Here is a 15,447-nt window from a genome sequence, read left to right as displayed (position 1 = left end):
AGCTTGTGAAAGTTCATGTCTGGTTTGACACTGACTGACACACACACACACACACACACACGCACGCACGCAATCTGTAGCAGTGGTGCCCTTGGAGTGTGAGGCTGCTAACTGAGGAGGTAGAAGAGGAATGTCAGTGGAAGAGAAGAGTTCATCCTCCCTCTTTGTTGCTCAGATGTCCCCCCTCTTCTTCCAGAGGGCTGGTAGGAACCACAGGGCAACGGGAGGCTGTTTAAGACTGGTACATCTTTCTTTCGTGTCTTCCTCCCCTCCCCCTCTACTCTTTTGACGCGCTGTGTTTTTATTTTGGGTGAAGGAAGCCTTTTGCAGCTGCATTAGCCTGTTTGAGAGTTAAATTTCAATGTGATTAAAAGGGCTTTTTTTTCTTTTTTTTGTCTATGCACAGCTGCTGTGTGTAACATGAGTTTGGGAAAGTGAGAATGTCATGATAAAATCAAGTAATGTTTCCCTCTTTTTGTCTCCCCTCTAGTTGAGCAGTTTCCTCTGACAGTGGACTGAGTGTCTCTGTGAGCGTCTCTCAACCTGGGACGACTGCTCTTCTGGCCACAGCGTCCATGAGGTAACGGCGGGAAGCCCCATACCACCCTCACTCCGCCCTCCATCCCCCTCTCCCTCCATCCCCCTTTGCAGCGATGGGTCAGAAGATCTCGGGCAGCATCAAGTCAGTGGACGCACGGGGTGAGCCTTCATACCGGCCGGTCCGCCGTGAGCTGCAGGGTCCAGACTTCTGCCGGCCTCCTCGTCTGGACCTGCTTCTGGACATGCCCCCTGCGACCTCTGACCTGCAGCTCCACCACGCCTGGAACCCAGAGGACCGCTCGCTCAACGTCTTTGTCAAGGAGGACGACAAGCTGACCTTCCACCGCCACCCGGTGGCCCAGAGCACCGACTGCATCCGCGGTCAGGTGGGCTACACACGGGGGCTCCATGTCTGGCGGATCCACTGGCCGGCGAGACAACGAGGAACACACGCTGTCGTAGGGGTGGGCACGGCTGATGCTCTTCTACACTCTGTGGGTTACACGGCCCTGGTGGGTTCTGACTATGAGTCGTGGGGCTGGGACTTGGGCCGGAACAGACTCTACCACGACAGTAAGAACCGGCCGGCCTCCACCACGGCACCAACATACCCGTGTTTCCTGGAGGCAGACGAGTCATTTGTTCTGCCAGACGCCCTGATGGTGGTGCTGGACATGGACGAAGGCTCGCTCAGCTTCATGGTGGACGGCCAGTACCTGGGCGTGGCCTTCAGAGGGTTAAAGGGCAAGAGGCTGTACCCCATCGTCAGCGCCGTGTGGGGACACTGTGAGGTCTCCATCCGCTACGTCAATGGACTGGATCGTAAGTCAATGTCCTTATGCCTTGACAGTGGGAAACCTCTGTCTCTCTCTCTGTGTGTTTGTTCTGTCTACATTATATTGTGGGGTTTGCTGTGGTTTTGCATACCTCAGTCAGCATAGCGTACTCCGACAAGGCTATGTATTCTCTAATACAGAAGCTCAAAGCAACTATAATATCAGCAAGTCATTGCTGCATTATGCCTTGATGGCGCTTACTTTCCTTTCTCTCTGGCTCTTGTTTAGAAAACAATATAGCACAATGTCAAAACCCAGTGACTCATACACCCATACTCTCCCCATCTCTCTAAATATAAAACCAAGTCGGAGCGCTCGCTTTTCTTTGTTTACTGTGTAGATGAGGGAAGGCAGGCGGGACGAGGGAGGCGTCTGTAGGAAATGTTGAACAGCACAATTATATTGTGTTTGGAGCTGGGGCTTATTTTAGAAGTGCTGAGGCAGCCTCTCGCCCGGGGGAGATTTCTGATGAATCGACATGCGCAGAGGACATGAATATGACCAGTGGGAGGGATGGAGAGATGGAGGGACAGAGCTGGAGGAAGAAAAGAGAATGGGGGGAAGGGAGGGAGTGTGATGGTTAATAATAATACATTTAACTTATAGCGCTTTTCATTACAATTTCAAAGCACTTTAAGCAACAACAAAACAAAAAAATGCAGTTTTGTAAAACAGTAGTTGATGGACTGTCATGGCAGGCAGGGTCGTTAGTTAATGGCTTGAGTAGTCAGTGCTAGGAGGAAGGCTAGAGTAGAGGCGGTTCAGAGATGAAATGGAGGGGGGGTCACATCCAGGGGGTTTCAGATTGGTCTAGAGCCATTCATCAGGGTGCCCTTGCTGTCTCTGAAGCAGCACTTCTCAGTAGTACTCTCTGAAGTCAGACTCCATGGGTAGAACCCCTCCACTACCGATGTGTAGCACCCACCTGGGTGAAGCTACGACACCCAGGAAGGTGTCAGAGAAGCACACTGCACATCAGTCCAGAATAGTCCTCCCTGACGCTAACCACTGGAGAAAACTGCTGAAAAAGGTTGAAGGAGAAAGACATTTGGATTTAATCATCTGTGTGTGTCAGTCATGGGTTTTGGACATAAAGGACTGGAGACGATGAGGCTGTGTGTTGACAGACAGTAATGACTGTTTCCTCACTAGGTTAGTCCCAGAGACTCTTTCTGAATAATACTGTAGTAGTGACAGTCTGAGCATGGAGATGCTGTATACCAGTGTTGGCTTTACCCTCCTCCTACAGACCTGCTGGATACTGAGATTCTACCAATCAGCTGCTCATCAGGACCTAGATTAGCTGCATCAGCTGTGTTGGAGTAGGAGCTAGAGTTGGCCACTGGTCTTTGTCAACCTATAGCCTCCAGTACACTAATCAGTGGCATGTCAGTACAGAGAGACTAGCTGATAGTGTTTTATACTTCAGACTGCCTGGGTTGACTGTATACAGTTCTGTGTGGAGTGACTGCCTCTGCTACTGTGGAGAGAAAGTGAGGGAGGGCCTGCTGGTGTGTGTTTCTCGGCTCTGATCTATAAAAAGACATCTTTACCCATAGGATGCAGCCTAAGCTCTCTCCTCAGTCAATCCCCCCCCCCCCCTTAGACAGTCAGACATTAACTACATTTTCATGGCTGCAAGGTAGGTGTTTGTGTGTGAGTTCACGGAAGGGAGCCAGGAGTGGAGTAATTCTGGAGGCAGTCCCAGTGTGCCGCGGAGCTCAGTGTCTCGCCTTGCGAAGGAAGGTGTGTGTGTGTATTGCGCCCCATACAGTCACCCTCTGTTGCATGGTTTTCTTGTCTCTATCTCACAGACCAACACACTGGGCTGTTTGTGTGGAACATGTGACATTAATGCATTATTCTATAGCCCATTGAAACACAAGCCCTATTCTTCATCAACTGGTTTACTTTCAAGAGGACAAAGGAGGGGTTTTAGTGTTGTTTTATTATAGGGCATGGGGTTGTCTCACTCTCCCCCCTTCTATTTCTCTCTACTCTATTTCTCCAGCTCTCTCCCCTCTGCTGTGGTTTCCCAAACTAAATGAAGATGGAGGAAAGTTAAGGGAATGTCGTTTTATAATGTAAGAGAAGCAGCTAATGGAAGCATAACTCTGTCTAGCCCATGTCCCTGCTCTGTCACAACTCTGTAGCCTCATTATGTTGTCATCTGCTCTCTGCACTGATGTTAAGAGTATTTATTTGTTTTGTAGGAATGCTCCAGAGGAAACGATGGTATATTATAAATTGGGTAGTTTGGGTACTGGATGCTGTTATGGGTGAAACAGCACTTCAGCCGGAGGTATGTCAGACAATATACCACTGGTCTGATGCATAAATACTATTTATCTTAGTAATCAGTTTATAATAGTAATAAGGCACCTCAGGGGTTTGTGACTGAGAACAGCCCTTACCACACCCCCTCTGGCCTTATTGCTTAATTATGCTTTGGAAATGGGGCAACATCCCCATGTAACGCACAGGAAAATGCAGACAGTATATGAGTATGCATACTCTGAGATGCCAGGCATTGGCTCGTATTCCCCAAGGTAGCTTCTCCATGTTTCTGTTTTAGAAGCACTGTGATAAAAGAGTCTTCTCTTTCTCTTGCAATAAAACCGCGTGAAGAGATGTCCCTCCACTTTTCCATCACTTTCTCAAATTGTCCCTTAACACAGTTAATGCAATCCTCTGATCCTGTATTTCTCAGCAAACACATAGTTTCTTCTACACACGACTTTCACACTGATAGAAGCTTTATCGATTTCTTTAGTGTTTCTGTTGCTCCCTAAAGCCTCTAAATAGAAAACAATAGGAGAGTGGGGATCAGGCTGTCCTGCTAGCTATATTCTAATAGCACTGTTCTTCACATACCAAAATGGCACAACACAACACTACAGCCATAGGGAGGCTACCAGCAGCCAAAGTCATTCAGAGCTTAACAAGAGAATAACAAGCGGTGAGCACTTTGCAAACCTGTTACAAATGCACACCATTTCATGCTGGCTCTTTCTTTCTCTCCCCGATATCTCTTTCTCACTCACTCCCACTCTTTCGTTTACCCTCAAATCCCTGCTTCAATATTTACACTTCTGATCATGGAGGGGAGTTGCCGTAGAAACCGTTTAGCTGAATGGGGAGAGGAGACGGTACAGCAAGTGCTGGCTTGGGGAGGGAGATTTAGGCTGGGGATGGTGTGTTGGCTGGGACTGGATCATCTTGCCTGTGAATGGAGGCTCCTCTTGTTTGGAGCCATGAAACTCGGCTGTAAGTCTCCTGATAGTGTGGAGAATAGATTCACAGACGGTGAGTACGTTTACTTGAACACTAATAATTCGATATTAAACTGATTATGTCAGCAGGCCGAGCATGGTAATATTCACATAAACACCTTACTCTGCTTATCTGAATTGGTTTAATGTAAGCATACAGCGATTTTAACCTCTCTGGGCTAGGTGGCACCAAATCGTCCCACCTACGTAACAGCCAGTTGAATCCTGTGGCGCGATTTTCAAAACGTTTGAAATGCTATTACTTCAATTTCTCAAACATATGACTATTTTACAGCTATTTAAAGACAAGACTCTCGTTAATCTAACCACACTGTCCGATTTCAAAAAGGCTTTACAACGAAAGCAAAACATTAGATTATGTCAGCAGAGTACCCAGCCAGAAATAATCAGACACCCATTTTTCAAGCTAGCATATAATGTCACAAAAACCCAAATCACAGCTAAATGCAGCACTAACCTTTGATGATCTTCATCAGATGACACACCTAGGACATTATGTTATACAATACATGCATTTCTGTTCAATCAAGTTCATATTTATATCAAAAAACAGCTTTTTACATTAGCATGTGACGTTCAGAAAAAGCATACCCCCCGCAAGCTTCCGGGGAATTTACTAACAATTTACTAAATTACTCACGATAAACGTTCACAAAAAGCATAACAATTATTTTAAGAATTATAGATACAGAACTCCTCTATGCACTCGATATGTCCGATTTTAAAATAGCTTTTCGGATGAAGCACATTTTGCAATATTCTAAGTACATAGCCCAGCCATCACGGCTAGCTATTTAGACACCCACCCAGTTTAGCCTTCACCAAAATCATATTTCCTATAAGAAAAATGGTCTTACCTTTCCTGTTCTTCGTCAGAATGCACTCCCAGGACTTCTACTTCAATAACAAATGTAGGTTTGGTCCCAAATAATCCATCGTTATGTTCCATCAGCGACGTTTTGTTCGTGCGTTCTAGACACTATCAGAATGGTAAATCACGGTCGTGCGCATGGCGCATAACGTGACAAAAAAATTCTAAATATTACATTACCGTACTTCGAAGCATGTCAACCGCTGTTTAAAATCCATTTTTATGCAATTTATCTCGTAGAAAAGCGATAATATTCCGACCGGGAATCTGCGTGTCTGTAAACTGAGGGAAAAACAGAAAGGCGGGGGCGGGCAGGTCACGCGCCTAAGTCTTTTGTCTGCTGATAGACCACTTAGCAAAAGCTCTCGTGTGTTTCAGCCAGGGCTTTGAATTACGTCATTCAGGTTTCTCCCGGGCTCTAAGCCCATTGGAGACGTGGGAAGTGTCACGTAACAGCAGAGATCCTGAGTTTTTGGAAGAGATGTCAAAGAAAGCAAATAAATGGTCAAACAGGCCACTTCCTGTAAAGGAATCTCTCAGGTTTTTGCCTGCCAAATGAGTTCTGTTATACTCACAGACACCATTCAAACAGTTTTAGAAACATTAGGGTGTTTTCTATCCATATATAATAAGTATATGCATATTGTAGTTACTGGGTAGGATTAGTAACCAGATTAAATCGGGTACGTTTTTTATCCGGCCGTGTAAATACTGCCCCCTAGCCCCAACAGGTTAAACGATCTTTCGAATTATTAGGACACGTAAACCGCTTAATCAGCGTTCCAGTGGTGTATTTGATCTGCACATGTGCCAGCACCGGGTATTGCAAGTCTCCCTCTTATGCACGAGTGAAGTGAGTTTGGAAAAACTGAAAGTATGCGTCTTAGAAATAGTTTTCGGATACAAACTTTATATGACCGAACTCTGAATCTAATAGGCTTCGCAAAAATAACATTGTCACTGTGGTAGAACGCTTATTTTGATTGGTGATTTTCAGATGTGTCCATATGAACAGGATTATTAGGGAAATAGTTACTCTTGCAAAGTATATAAACGTTTTAAACAAACTATTATATTAATCTGACTATCCATAATAATGGTGTTGTGTGCATGTAACCGTACTCAATGTCTTGCAGAGGTATAGCAGGCTTTATTATGCTGAGGACCCAAGTGTATAGGGGCACTGCAGGGGTCAGTGGCTAAACGGACTGGATAATTTGCTTCTGTCTGGGGATCAGTGGCTAAACGGACTGGATCCTTTGCTTCTGTCTGGGGATCAGTGGCTGGGACATTTGGTTCTGTCTGGTAATAAAGCGCCAACGGACGACTGGTGTCCGTTAGTTCAGTGAGCAATTGGATTCAGCTGAAGTCAGCGATTCAATTTGGACACCGACATTTCCAATTTGAGAGAGGCTGAGGCTTGCCCTTTCTCTTGCTCTCACTCTCTTCCTCACTGCTGTTTCCATTCGTTATTTCTCTCACTCTCCTTGTGATGTTCTCTTTCTTTCTCTCGCTGCTCATTTTATACATTGACGTCACACACACGTCTCGTCACAAGATGGTCATTTTATACATTTGTGTGACACGCACACACACTACTTACCATAATAAGTCGGTCTTTTTATATATTTTACATCTGACACACACGCTCCCACTCCCAATCATGAGGTGGTCATTGGAACTGGTGCACAGTTTGAGATGTTATCCATCTCCACTGGCACAGTTCTCCATATTGATTAGATAAGCTCTGAGTCTGGAATCAACAAGTCCACACTGAATATCCTGACAGCAGGTCAATTGGCATCTCTCCTGGTTGCACACAAAGACTGAGTCTGAGAGGAAACGAGAGATGGCGGGAGAGATTGATCCGAAACAAAGATGGGGAGAGCACGAGAAGAAATTGGGACAGCAGGATCAAGATACGTGTGTGTGTGGATACTCCTTCAAATTAGCGGATTCGGGTAGTTCAGCCAAACCCGTTGCTGACGGGTGAATAAAATCGAGCACACAGCCATGCAATCTCCAAGGTCAAACATTGGCAGTAGAATGGCCTTACTGAAGAGCTCAGTGACTTTCAACGTGGCACTGTCATAGGATGCCACCTTTCCAACAAGTCAGTTTGTCAAATTTCTGGCCTGTTAGAGCTGCCCCAGTCAACTATAAGTGCTGTTATTTTGAAGCGGAAATGTCTGAGCAACAACAAGAACTGTTTGTCGGGAGCTTCAGGAAATGGATTTCCATGGCCAAGCAGCCGCACACAAGCCTAAAATCAAGTGTCGGCTGGAGTGGTGTAAAGCTTGGCGCCATTGGACTCTGGAGCTGTGGAAATGCTTTCTCTGGAGTGATGAATCATGATTCACCATCTGGCAGTTTGATGGGCGAATCAGGGTTTAGCGGATGCCAGGAGATCGCTACGTACCCCAATGCGTAGGGCCAACGTTAAAGTTTGGATTAATGATCTGGGGCTGTTGTTCATGGTTTGGGCTAGGCCCCTTAGTTCCAGTGAAGGGAATCTTAACTCTACAGCATAGAATGACATTCTAGATGATTCTGTGCTTCCAGTTAGGGGAAGGCCCTTTCCTGTTTTAGCATGACAATGCCTCCGTGCACAAAGCGAGGTCCATATAAAAATGGTTTGTTGAGATCTGTGTGGAAGATCTTGACTGGCCTGCACAGAGCCCTGACCTCAATCCCATCGAACACATTTGCGATGAATTGGAACGCCGACTGAAAGCCAGGCCTAATCATCCAACATCAGTGCCCGACCTCTGTGTTTCCACCTGAGTGCATGTCTACATACAGGGCTAGAGCATGCTCCTGATTGTCCCAGAACGATAGCCCTGGACTACGCCTGAATCAGTCAGACAAACCCAGACAGCATCCTATCTGCTTTACTGACACAAACCTGTATCTCACCATTATTAACAGAGCAGTGGGGGAGAGGGGGACTGAGTCAGGGGAGAGAAAGATAGATGGATGGACATAAACGGGATAGGAGAGGCATGGAGAGATGAGAGAAAGTGGCTCGCTTGCTTTTACTTTCTATTCCATTTAACTGAACCACTTCCAGCTAATTTGCTTCCATTAATACTTAATATCACCCTGTCCTGTTTGCTTTCATCCCATGTTTTGAAGTGTAATTTGGGTTTTTATGAACCCACATGGCATGCAGTTCAGCAAGCCAAGGCAGACATGCTGCTGCGTAGACTACTGACCAACATGTAGCTGTTATTCTCCCCTACCTCTCCCTTTTCTCTTTCTTTGTGAAGACTATTTCAAGCTAAGCATGATACCCAAGAGATGCTTACCATACAGGTTTCTCCATGCTCACACACGAGTCCTCAACCTGCAAACACACCCACACACCTACATTCACCGGAGCAGTGTGGAGTCTGATAGCTCAGCCAGACTGATTGACAGCAGACATTAGCAGGCTCCTGCTCAGATTCCCGCTGTTTGATGGGACCACTAGTTGCTGGTGGCAACGCAGGGAGAGGGCACACCAGCTGGGCGATTGGACAGTTTCCAGGAAGGGGCATCATCATAATTATCATCATCCCTCCTATGCAATTTCCATAGCTCCACTGAATAACATGCTATGTTAATGTTCCTCTCAATTGACTCAACTATGGCTCTCCATGTTAATAGGCTTTCCTTGTTTGTGTGTGTGTTCCTGACACACGGCTGCAGTGAGATGATCGTCTTGCTTTAATAAGCCTAGGTAATGACACACCAGTGTGTGAACCATGTGTGTGCACATGGTGAGAACTACCTTTCACTACTGAGTTCAGAGGTTACCTAATATATCCAGGCTCTCTAACAGGAATTGTAGATTTTACATCCTCCAGGTGGTGCCCAACTGTCTTAGGCCCTATGACTGTCTTAGGCCCTATGACTGTCTTAGGCCCTATGACTGTCTTAGGCCCTATGACTGTCTTAGGCCCATATAACCATGGAGTCAGACAAGCAGGAGAAACATGCAGACAGGAGATTACATCCATCCATCTCCCACAATCCCTCTGTCTGCGCAGCAAGTGAGATGTAGGCTGTGACCATGTGACCTGTTTAGCCTGTTAGTGAGTCAGATAGGCAGGCCGGATCCTGTAAGTCGACATCTGGAAGTGTGTGTATTTGTCTGCGTGTGTCTAAGGCCTATGTTTTACGGTAGTTTCTTGGAAGTTGACTCAATCATCACTTTGCACGTTTCTTTTGGATCTTTGTTAGTTTTAAGAACATTAATTATATGGTGAAATAGATAATGTCAAAAGCCAGCCTGCCAGCAAGCCTGCTTTTGTATCACATCCTTCCCATGGAAACATCTTAGTGTATAATACAGGAGAGTCCAATGTCAGTGTGTGTCTAATATATACTGCTCAAAAAAATAAAGGGAACACTTAAACAACACAATGTAACTCCAAGACAATCACACTTATGTGAAATCAAACTGTCCACTTAGGAAGCAACACTGATTGACAATACATTTCACATGCTGTTGTGCAAATGGAATAGACAACAGGTGGAAATTATAGGCAATAAGCAAGACACCCCCAATAAAGGAGTGGTTCAGCAGGTGGTGACCACAGACCACTTCTCAGTTCCTATGCTTCCTGGCTGATGTTTTGGTCACTTTTGAATGCTGGCAGCATTCAAAAGTGGTAGCATGAATGCTGGCAGCATTCATCTAGTGGTAGCATGAGACGGAGTCTATAACCCACACAAGTGGCTCAGGTAGTGCAGCTCATCCAGGATGGCACATCAATGCAAGCTGTGGCAAGAAGGTTTGCTGTGTCTGTCAGCATAGTGTCCAGAGCATGGAGGCGCTACCAGGAGACAGGCCAGTACATCAGGAGACGTGGAGGAGGCCGTAGGAGGGCAGTAACCCAGCAGCAGGACCGCTACCTCCGCCTTTGTGCAAGGAGGAGCAGGAGGAGCACTGCCAGAGCCCTGCAAAATGACCTCCAGCAGGCCACAAATGTGCATGTGTCTGCTCAAACGGTATGAGGGCCTGACGTCCACAGGTGGGGGTTGTGCTTACAGCCCAACACCATGCAGGACGTTTGGCATTTGCCAGAGAACACCAAGATTGGCAAATTCGCCACTGGCACCCTGTGCTCTTCACAGATGAAAGCAGGTTCACACTGAGCACGTGACAGACGTGACAGAGTCTGGAGACGCCGTGGAGAACGTTCTGCTGCCTGCAACATCCTCCAGCATGACCGGTTTGGCGGTTGGTCAGTCATGGTGTGGGGTGGCATTTCTTTGGGGGGCCGCACAGCCATCCATGTGCTCGCCAGAGGTAGCCTGACTGCCATTAGGTACCGAGATGAGATCCTCAGACCCCTTGTGAGACCATATGCTGGTGCGGTTGGCCCTGGGTTCCTCCTAATGCAAGACAATGCTAGACCTCATGTGGCTGGAGTATGTCCGCAGTTCCTGCAAGAGGAAGGCATTGATGCTATGGACTGGCCCGCGCATTCCCCAGACCTGAATCCAATTGAGCACATCTGGGACATCATGTCTCGCTCCATCCACCAACGCCACGTTGCACCACAGACTGTGCAGGAGTTGGCGGATGCTTTAGTCCACGTCTGGGAGGAGATCCCTCAGGAGACCATCCGCCACCTCATCAGGAGCATGCCCAGGCGTTGTAGGGAGGTCATACAGGCACGTGGAGGCCACACACACTACTGAGCCTCATTTTGACTTGTTTTAAGGACATTACATCAAAGTTGGATCAGCCTGTAGTGTGGTTTTCCACTTTAATTTTGAGTGTGACTCCAAATCCAGACCTCCATGGGTTGATAAATTGGATTTCCATTGATTATTTTTGTGATTTTGTTGTCAGCACATTCAACTATGTAAAGAAAAAAGTATTTAATAAGATTATTTCTTTCATTCAGATCTAGGATGTGTTGTTTAAGTGTTCCCTTTATTTTTTTGAGCAGTGCATTTTGCTGTGTGTTGTCTAGTGGTCACGTAGCTACAAGGGCACCAGTCCATTTAGAGGATTCCCTAGGGTCCCCCTTGACACCATCCACTCTGTCTATTCCAAGCCATGTGGCCAGTGACTCTGCAGATTTGTGTGTACTTTAGTGAGGGAGACTGTGTGTGGCGAGCCCCAGAGCATCACCTTCACACAGTGCTCAGGAGAGTGTCTGCTCTGTAAGTCCAGTACAAACAGATGGTCACGGCAGGTGGACCGGTCAAGCTGACGTCCATGAAGGGCACTCTCATTATCAAAGTTTCTCTGTGTGGGAAGATCTCTGACACAAACAAATGCACTTAAAAGCCCTTCTGAGAATGATATCATATTGCTTAGTCTACACCAATATTAAATGCACTCCTTGCCATTCACTCTGAAATAGCATCTATTAAATCTGTAAATGTATGTAAACATTCCTTTTTTTTAATGTCCTCTCTCCTGTCTGTCACAGCGGAGCCCCTCCCCCTGATGGACCTGTGCAGGCGAGTGGCCAGGCTGGCTCTGGGGCGGGACCGACTCAACCAGATAGACACCCTCCCTCTGCCAGAGACCCTGAAGAACTACCTCCAGTACCAGTGACCCCACACACTCACCAGGACAACGGACGACTGGCTGCTTGACGGCAGCTACGTTTCACTACAGTCAACCCCCAGAAATGTAACCCTGAACCATTGGACATCTACTGAGGATAATGATGATGGACGGGAGGGAGCCTATGAAGGAGTTTCTTTTTAGGATTTGTCTGTTTTTAATTTGTATTTTAAATTTGCTCACTGCTGTGATGGATGATGGACAGAGGGAGGATTAACGAAAGGAGGGGGATGGGCTTCAGACTGGACTGTAGCAGAAGTGTTGGGCTATGATGCTGGCTTCTCATTGGGTATATGGGTCTATAGTGCTTCTAGAATATGTGCCTGGAGGAACAGGGCGTTTGGGGATGACGCATATAGACATCATACATAGTTACTGTACATCTATACAGATTCTCTGGAAGGCTCTCGGAATATCTAGATATTTAGACCCTATAGCAGGCTCCACTGAGACTCACCAGCCCCTAGCCACAGGGAGCTAGAGGATGGAAAACACACAGGCAGGCGAACATCCTTGAATGCATGCATATGCAAACACTCGCTCATGCTCAGAGGGGCTGTTTTCAGTGTGAGTGGTGAGGTTTTATGCATGTGTGGGTTGGTGCGTGTCGGCCTTGCTCTGCAACAGACCCACTCTGACCACACTGAGTTTGGGGACACTGCAGCCCTGATATCTTTTAGTGCCCTGCTGCACTACACCATCAGTGGGCTTCATTGGATCCAGGCTTCCATTAGGTCTTTGTCTGGGTGAGTGACTGGGTCCAAAATGGCACCCTATTCCCTACATAGTGCACTACGTTTGATCAGCCTGATCAGGAGTGCACTACGTTTGATCAGCCTGATCAGGAGTGCACTACGTTTGATCAGCCTGATCAGGAGTGCACTACGTTTGATCAGCCTGATCAGGAGTGTACTACGTCGGTATAGGGTGCTGTTGTGGACATACCCTGGGATGTTGTCAGTCAGTGTGTGTTAAAGCTGATTTGAAGTTGATCAGAGGGCCAATCCGCTATTACTGTTTATGTGCCTGCGCAGAGAAAGCACACAACACCTCTGTCACAGGAGACTGTTTCTAAAAAAATGTATATGCTGCTTTGTTTTGTTCCACTCCTTCTGTTCTTATCCCGATGGTGATATTCCTTTTTTAAATACGTTCTCTCTTTTTATGAATGAGGCTTTTGTTTATTTCTGATTTGTTTTTGTTTTCTATTGTATTGAGATCTATTTGCCGAACAGGAAGTGACCCGGTTGAGACAGGAAGTCTCGCTGAGAGAGACTGATCGAGGAATGTGCTGCAATGAGCATCTTTTTAAATGTGAATAAAAAAAAAAACAGAACCCAACATACTGCTGTTTTTTTTCCATTTGGACCCACTGTCATGTCACCTCAGCATGTCAGTGTCATCCAAATGAGGGGAAGTCGCAATGCTGCCCAGCACCTTCACACACACACACACTAAGCCTTTGAACCAAAAATATAGTATTGAATTTCTCTAACTGTGATTTAAAATCTGATGCTGTAGTTGGCTGCCTGTATTTGATATTTAGTCTCAGTAATGTTTAGTGAACCTTATGTCCCATGGGACAGGCAGGCTGAACAGAGCCTGTTGTGATCACAGTTCAGACAAAGCAGCTTTACTGTTCAAAAAACCCCTTTGTGGTTTACAACATAAATCTGTCTCTGATCATACTGTAGAAAAATCACACCAGGATGAGTGCGTGCTCTCCCGCTTCTTTTAGAGAGCGCCAAGCGGCCATGATGAGATGATTTAATGCAAGTGGTGAGTGCGGTTGTAGGGAAGGAAATATGTCCCTAAATGGTTACAATCATCCTACTCCCTCTAGGAAGGCTTGGTAAGGATGGTCTTGCAGGGCCATAGTTACCTGTCCATTACCAGAAGGGTACATAAGCTGGTGTTATACCACATGGATCTCAGGCAAAGGCTTTCATGCTGAAATGCAGGTTGAGAAGTGAGGATTTGAAGGAAAGGATAAGAAAGCATTTTGGGGCATGATGCCGGACACCACAATTCATGAGGCTAAGACCAGGTATTGGAAATGGACTCCGTAATGAATTTACTCCCTCGCGGAAAGGTAGGATCAAATCAGGATAAAAGCTGAAGCTCAGAAGTTGTTTGACCTGTTTAAAAGGGGCTTATCGTTGATACACCGTTTCTTGAGTGTGTTGTGGCAGCTGCACTACTATAATTACAATTGAGCTCTGATCCAGGGGTATAATCTTACAACGGTGGCTATTGGCTCTCTCCTTTCTGTTATCTTCCCTCTCCCTACTCAACCTATTTATTTCGCCCCACTACTCACCCTCTCCAAGCAGCTTTCCATCATCCATATTATTACTGTCTGCACTCTCCTCTTATGCCTGTTCTTTCCATCACTTTCATAATGAAAGGTATACTCTCCCCTCACCTGTCTATTCACACTCCATGATGTCCCATCAACATTTCTCCTCTCACTCTTCTCCCTCCTTTACCTCCCTCTCATCCTGTAGTGACATGTAGGATGAGAACTGTAGCGGTTGAAGGGCTGTTGTCTTGCATGGAGGGAAGATGAAGAAATGTATACTCGTTTAGTTATTTTCTTCTGCAGAGCGTGGTGTAAAAGTTCTGTCTCTGTGGTCTCTGTTTGGCTCTGTGTCTATCTCTCCAAGGCAGATCAAATGAATGAGTGCTTGACTTCTCAAAGATAAACTTTTCTCTTTGACCTATTTGAATGATCTTTAAACAACGGGTAGACTCCCCATAGTCAGTTCTGTAGACAGGACACGCACCACAGGAAGTTGGTGGCAGCTTAACTTGGGAGGACTGGCTTGTAATAGTGACTGGATCGGAAGTAGTGGAATGGTTTCCAGGACCACTAACACTAATAGAGGCGTCCAAATAAAGGTTAGCAGCGTGGCATCTGGTCTTCCCAGAGCTGTGGTGTGGTCACATAAGACTCACTGGCCTGTGAATGGACCTGGGGGCTATTGTCAACTCAGGGATATAACCGAAGCAACGGGGGGGAAATCACACAAAGGAAAGTCTACTGGCTTACTGAAGTAGTGTGTGTGAAAAGGACCATTGTCCTTTTCAACAACTGCTGCCACATTGAAAACATTACAATCCATTGTTGCTGTGATGTCAATGACAACTGTATGAAGAATGGAAAGAAAGTACACATTGAAAGAGAATTTGACAAGAGCACCTCACTACCGTTCGACATCCACCGTGTGGTAGAGGGTATTGTGTGAAGGTAATTCTTCTGAAAGGACATGTCATGTATGGAGCTGTGGGAAGGTTGTTTTTCTGTTCAGTGTCTGGCTGACGTCAACATCC

The 15,447-nt window shown here is 46.2% G+C and overlaps 1 protein-coding gene across 3 annotated transcripts in view; it reads left to right on the top strand.

Moving 5' to 3' along the window:
* The window catches only part of LOC115163642 (SPRY domain-containing SOCS box protein 4), a 43,476-nt gene extending 30,021 nt beyond the window's left edge, over window positions 1–13,455 (top strand). For all 3 annotated transcript variants that reach the window (XM_029715688.1, XM_029715686.1, XM_029715687.1), the window contains 2 exons: window positions 491–1,362; window positions 11,975–13,455. In XM_029715688.1, the coding sequence (XP_029571548.1) occupies window positions 654–1,362; window positions 11,975–12,102 (837 nt within the window). In that variant the 5' untranslated portion in view covers window positions 491–653 and the 3' untranslated portion in view covers window positions 12,103–13,455. The remainder of the gene's footprint in view (window positions 1–490; window positions 1,363–11,974) is intronic.
* Window positions 13,456–15,447: the final 1,992 nt, after the last annotated feature.

Source organism: Salmo trutta, chromosome 26 (assembly GCF_901001165.1).
Source record: "Salmo trutta chromosome 26, fSalTru1.1, whole genome shotgun sequence".
Taxonomy (NCBI): domain Eukaryota; kingdom Metazoa; phylum Chordata; class Actinopteri; order Salmoniformes; family Salmonidae; genus Salmo; species Salmo trutta.
The sequence above is the reverse complement of the archived record's forward strand: the minus strand, read 5'-3'. Positions and strand labels throughout refer to the sequence as shown.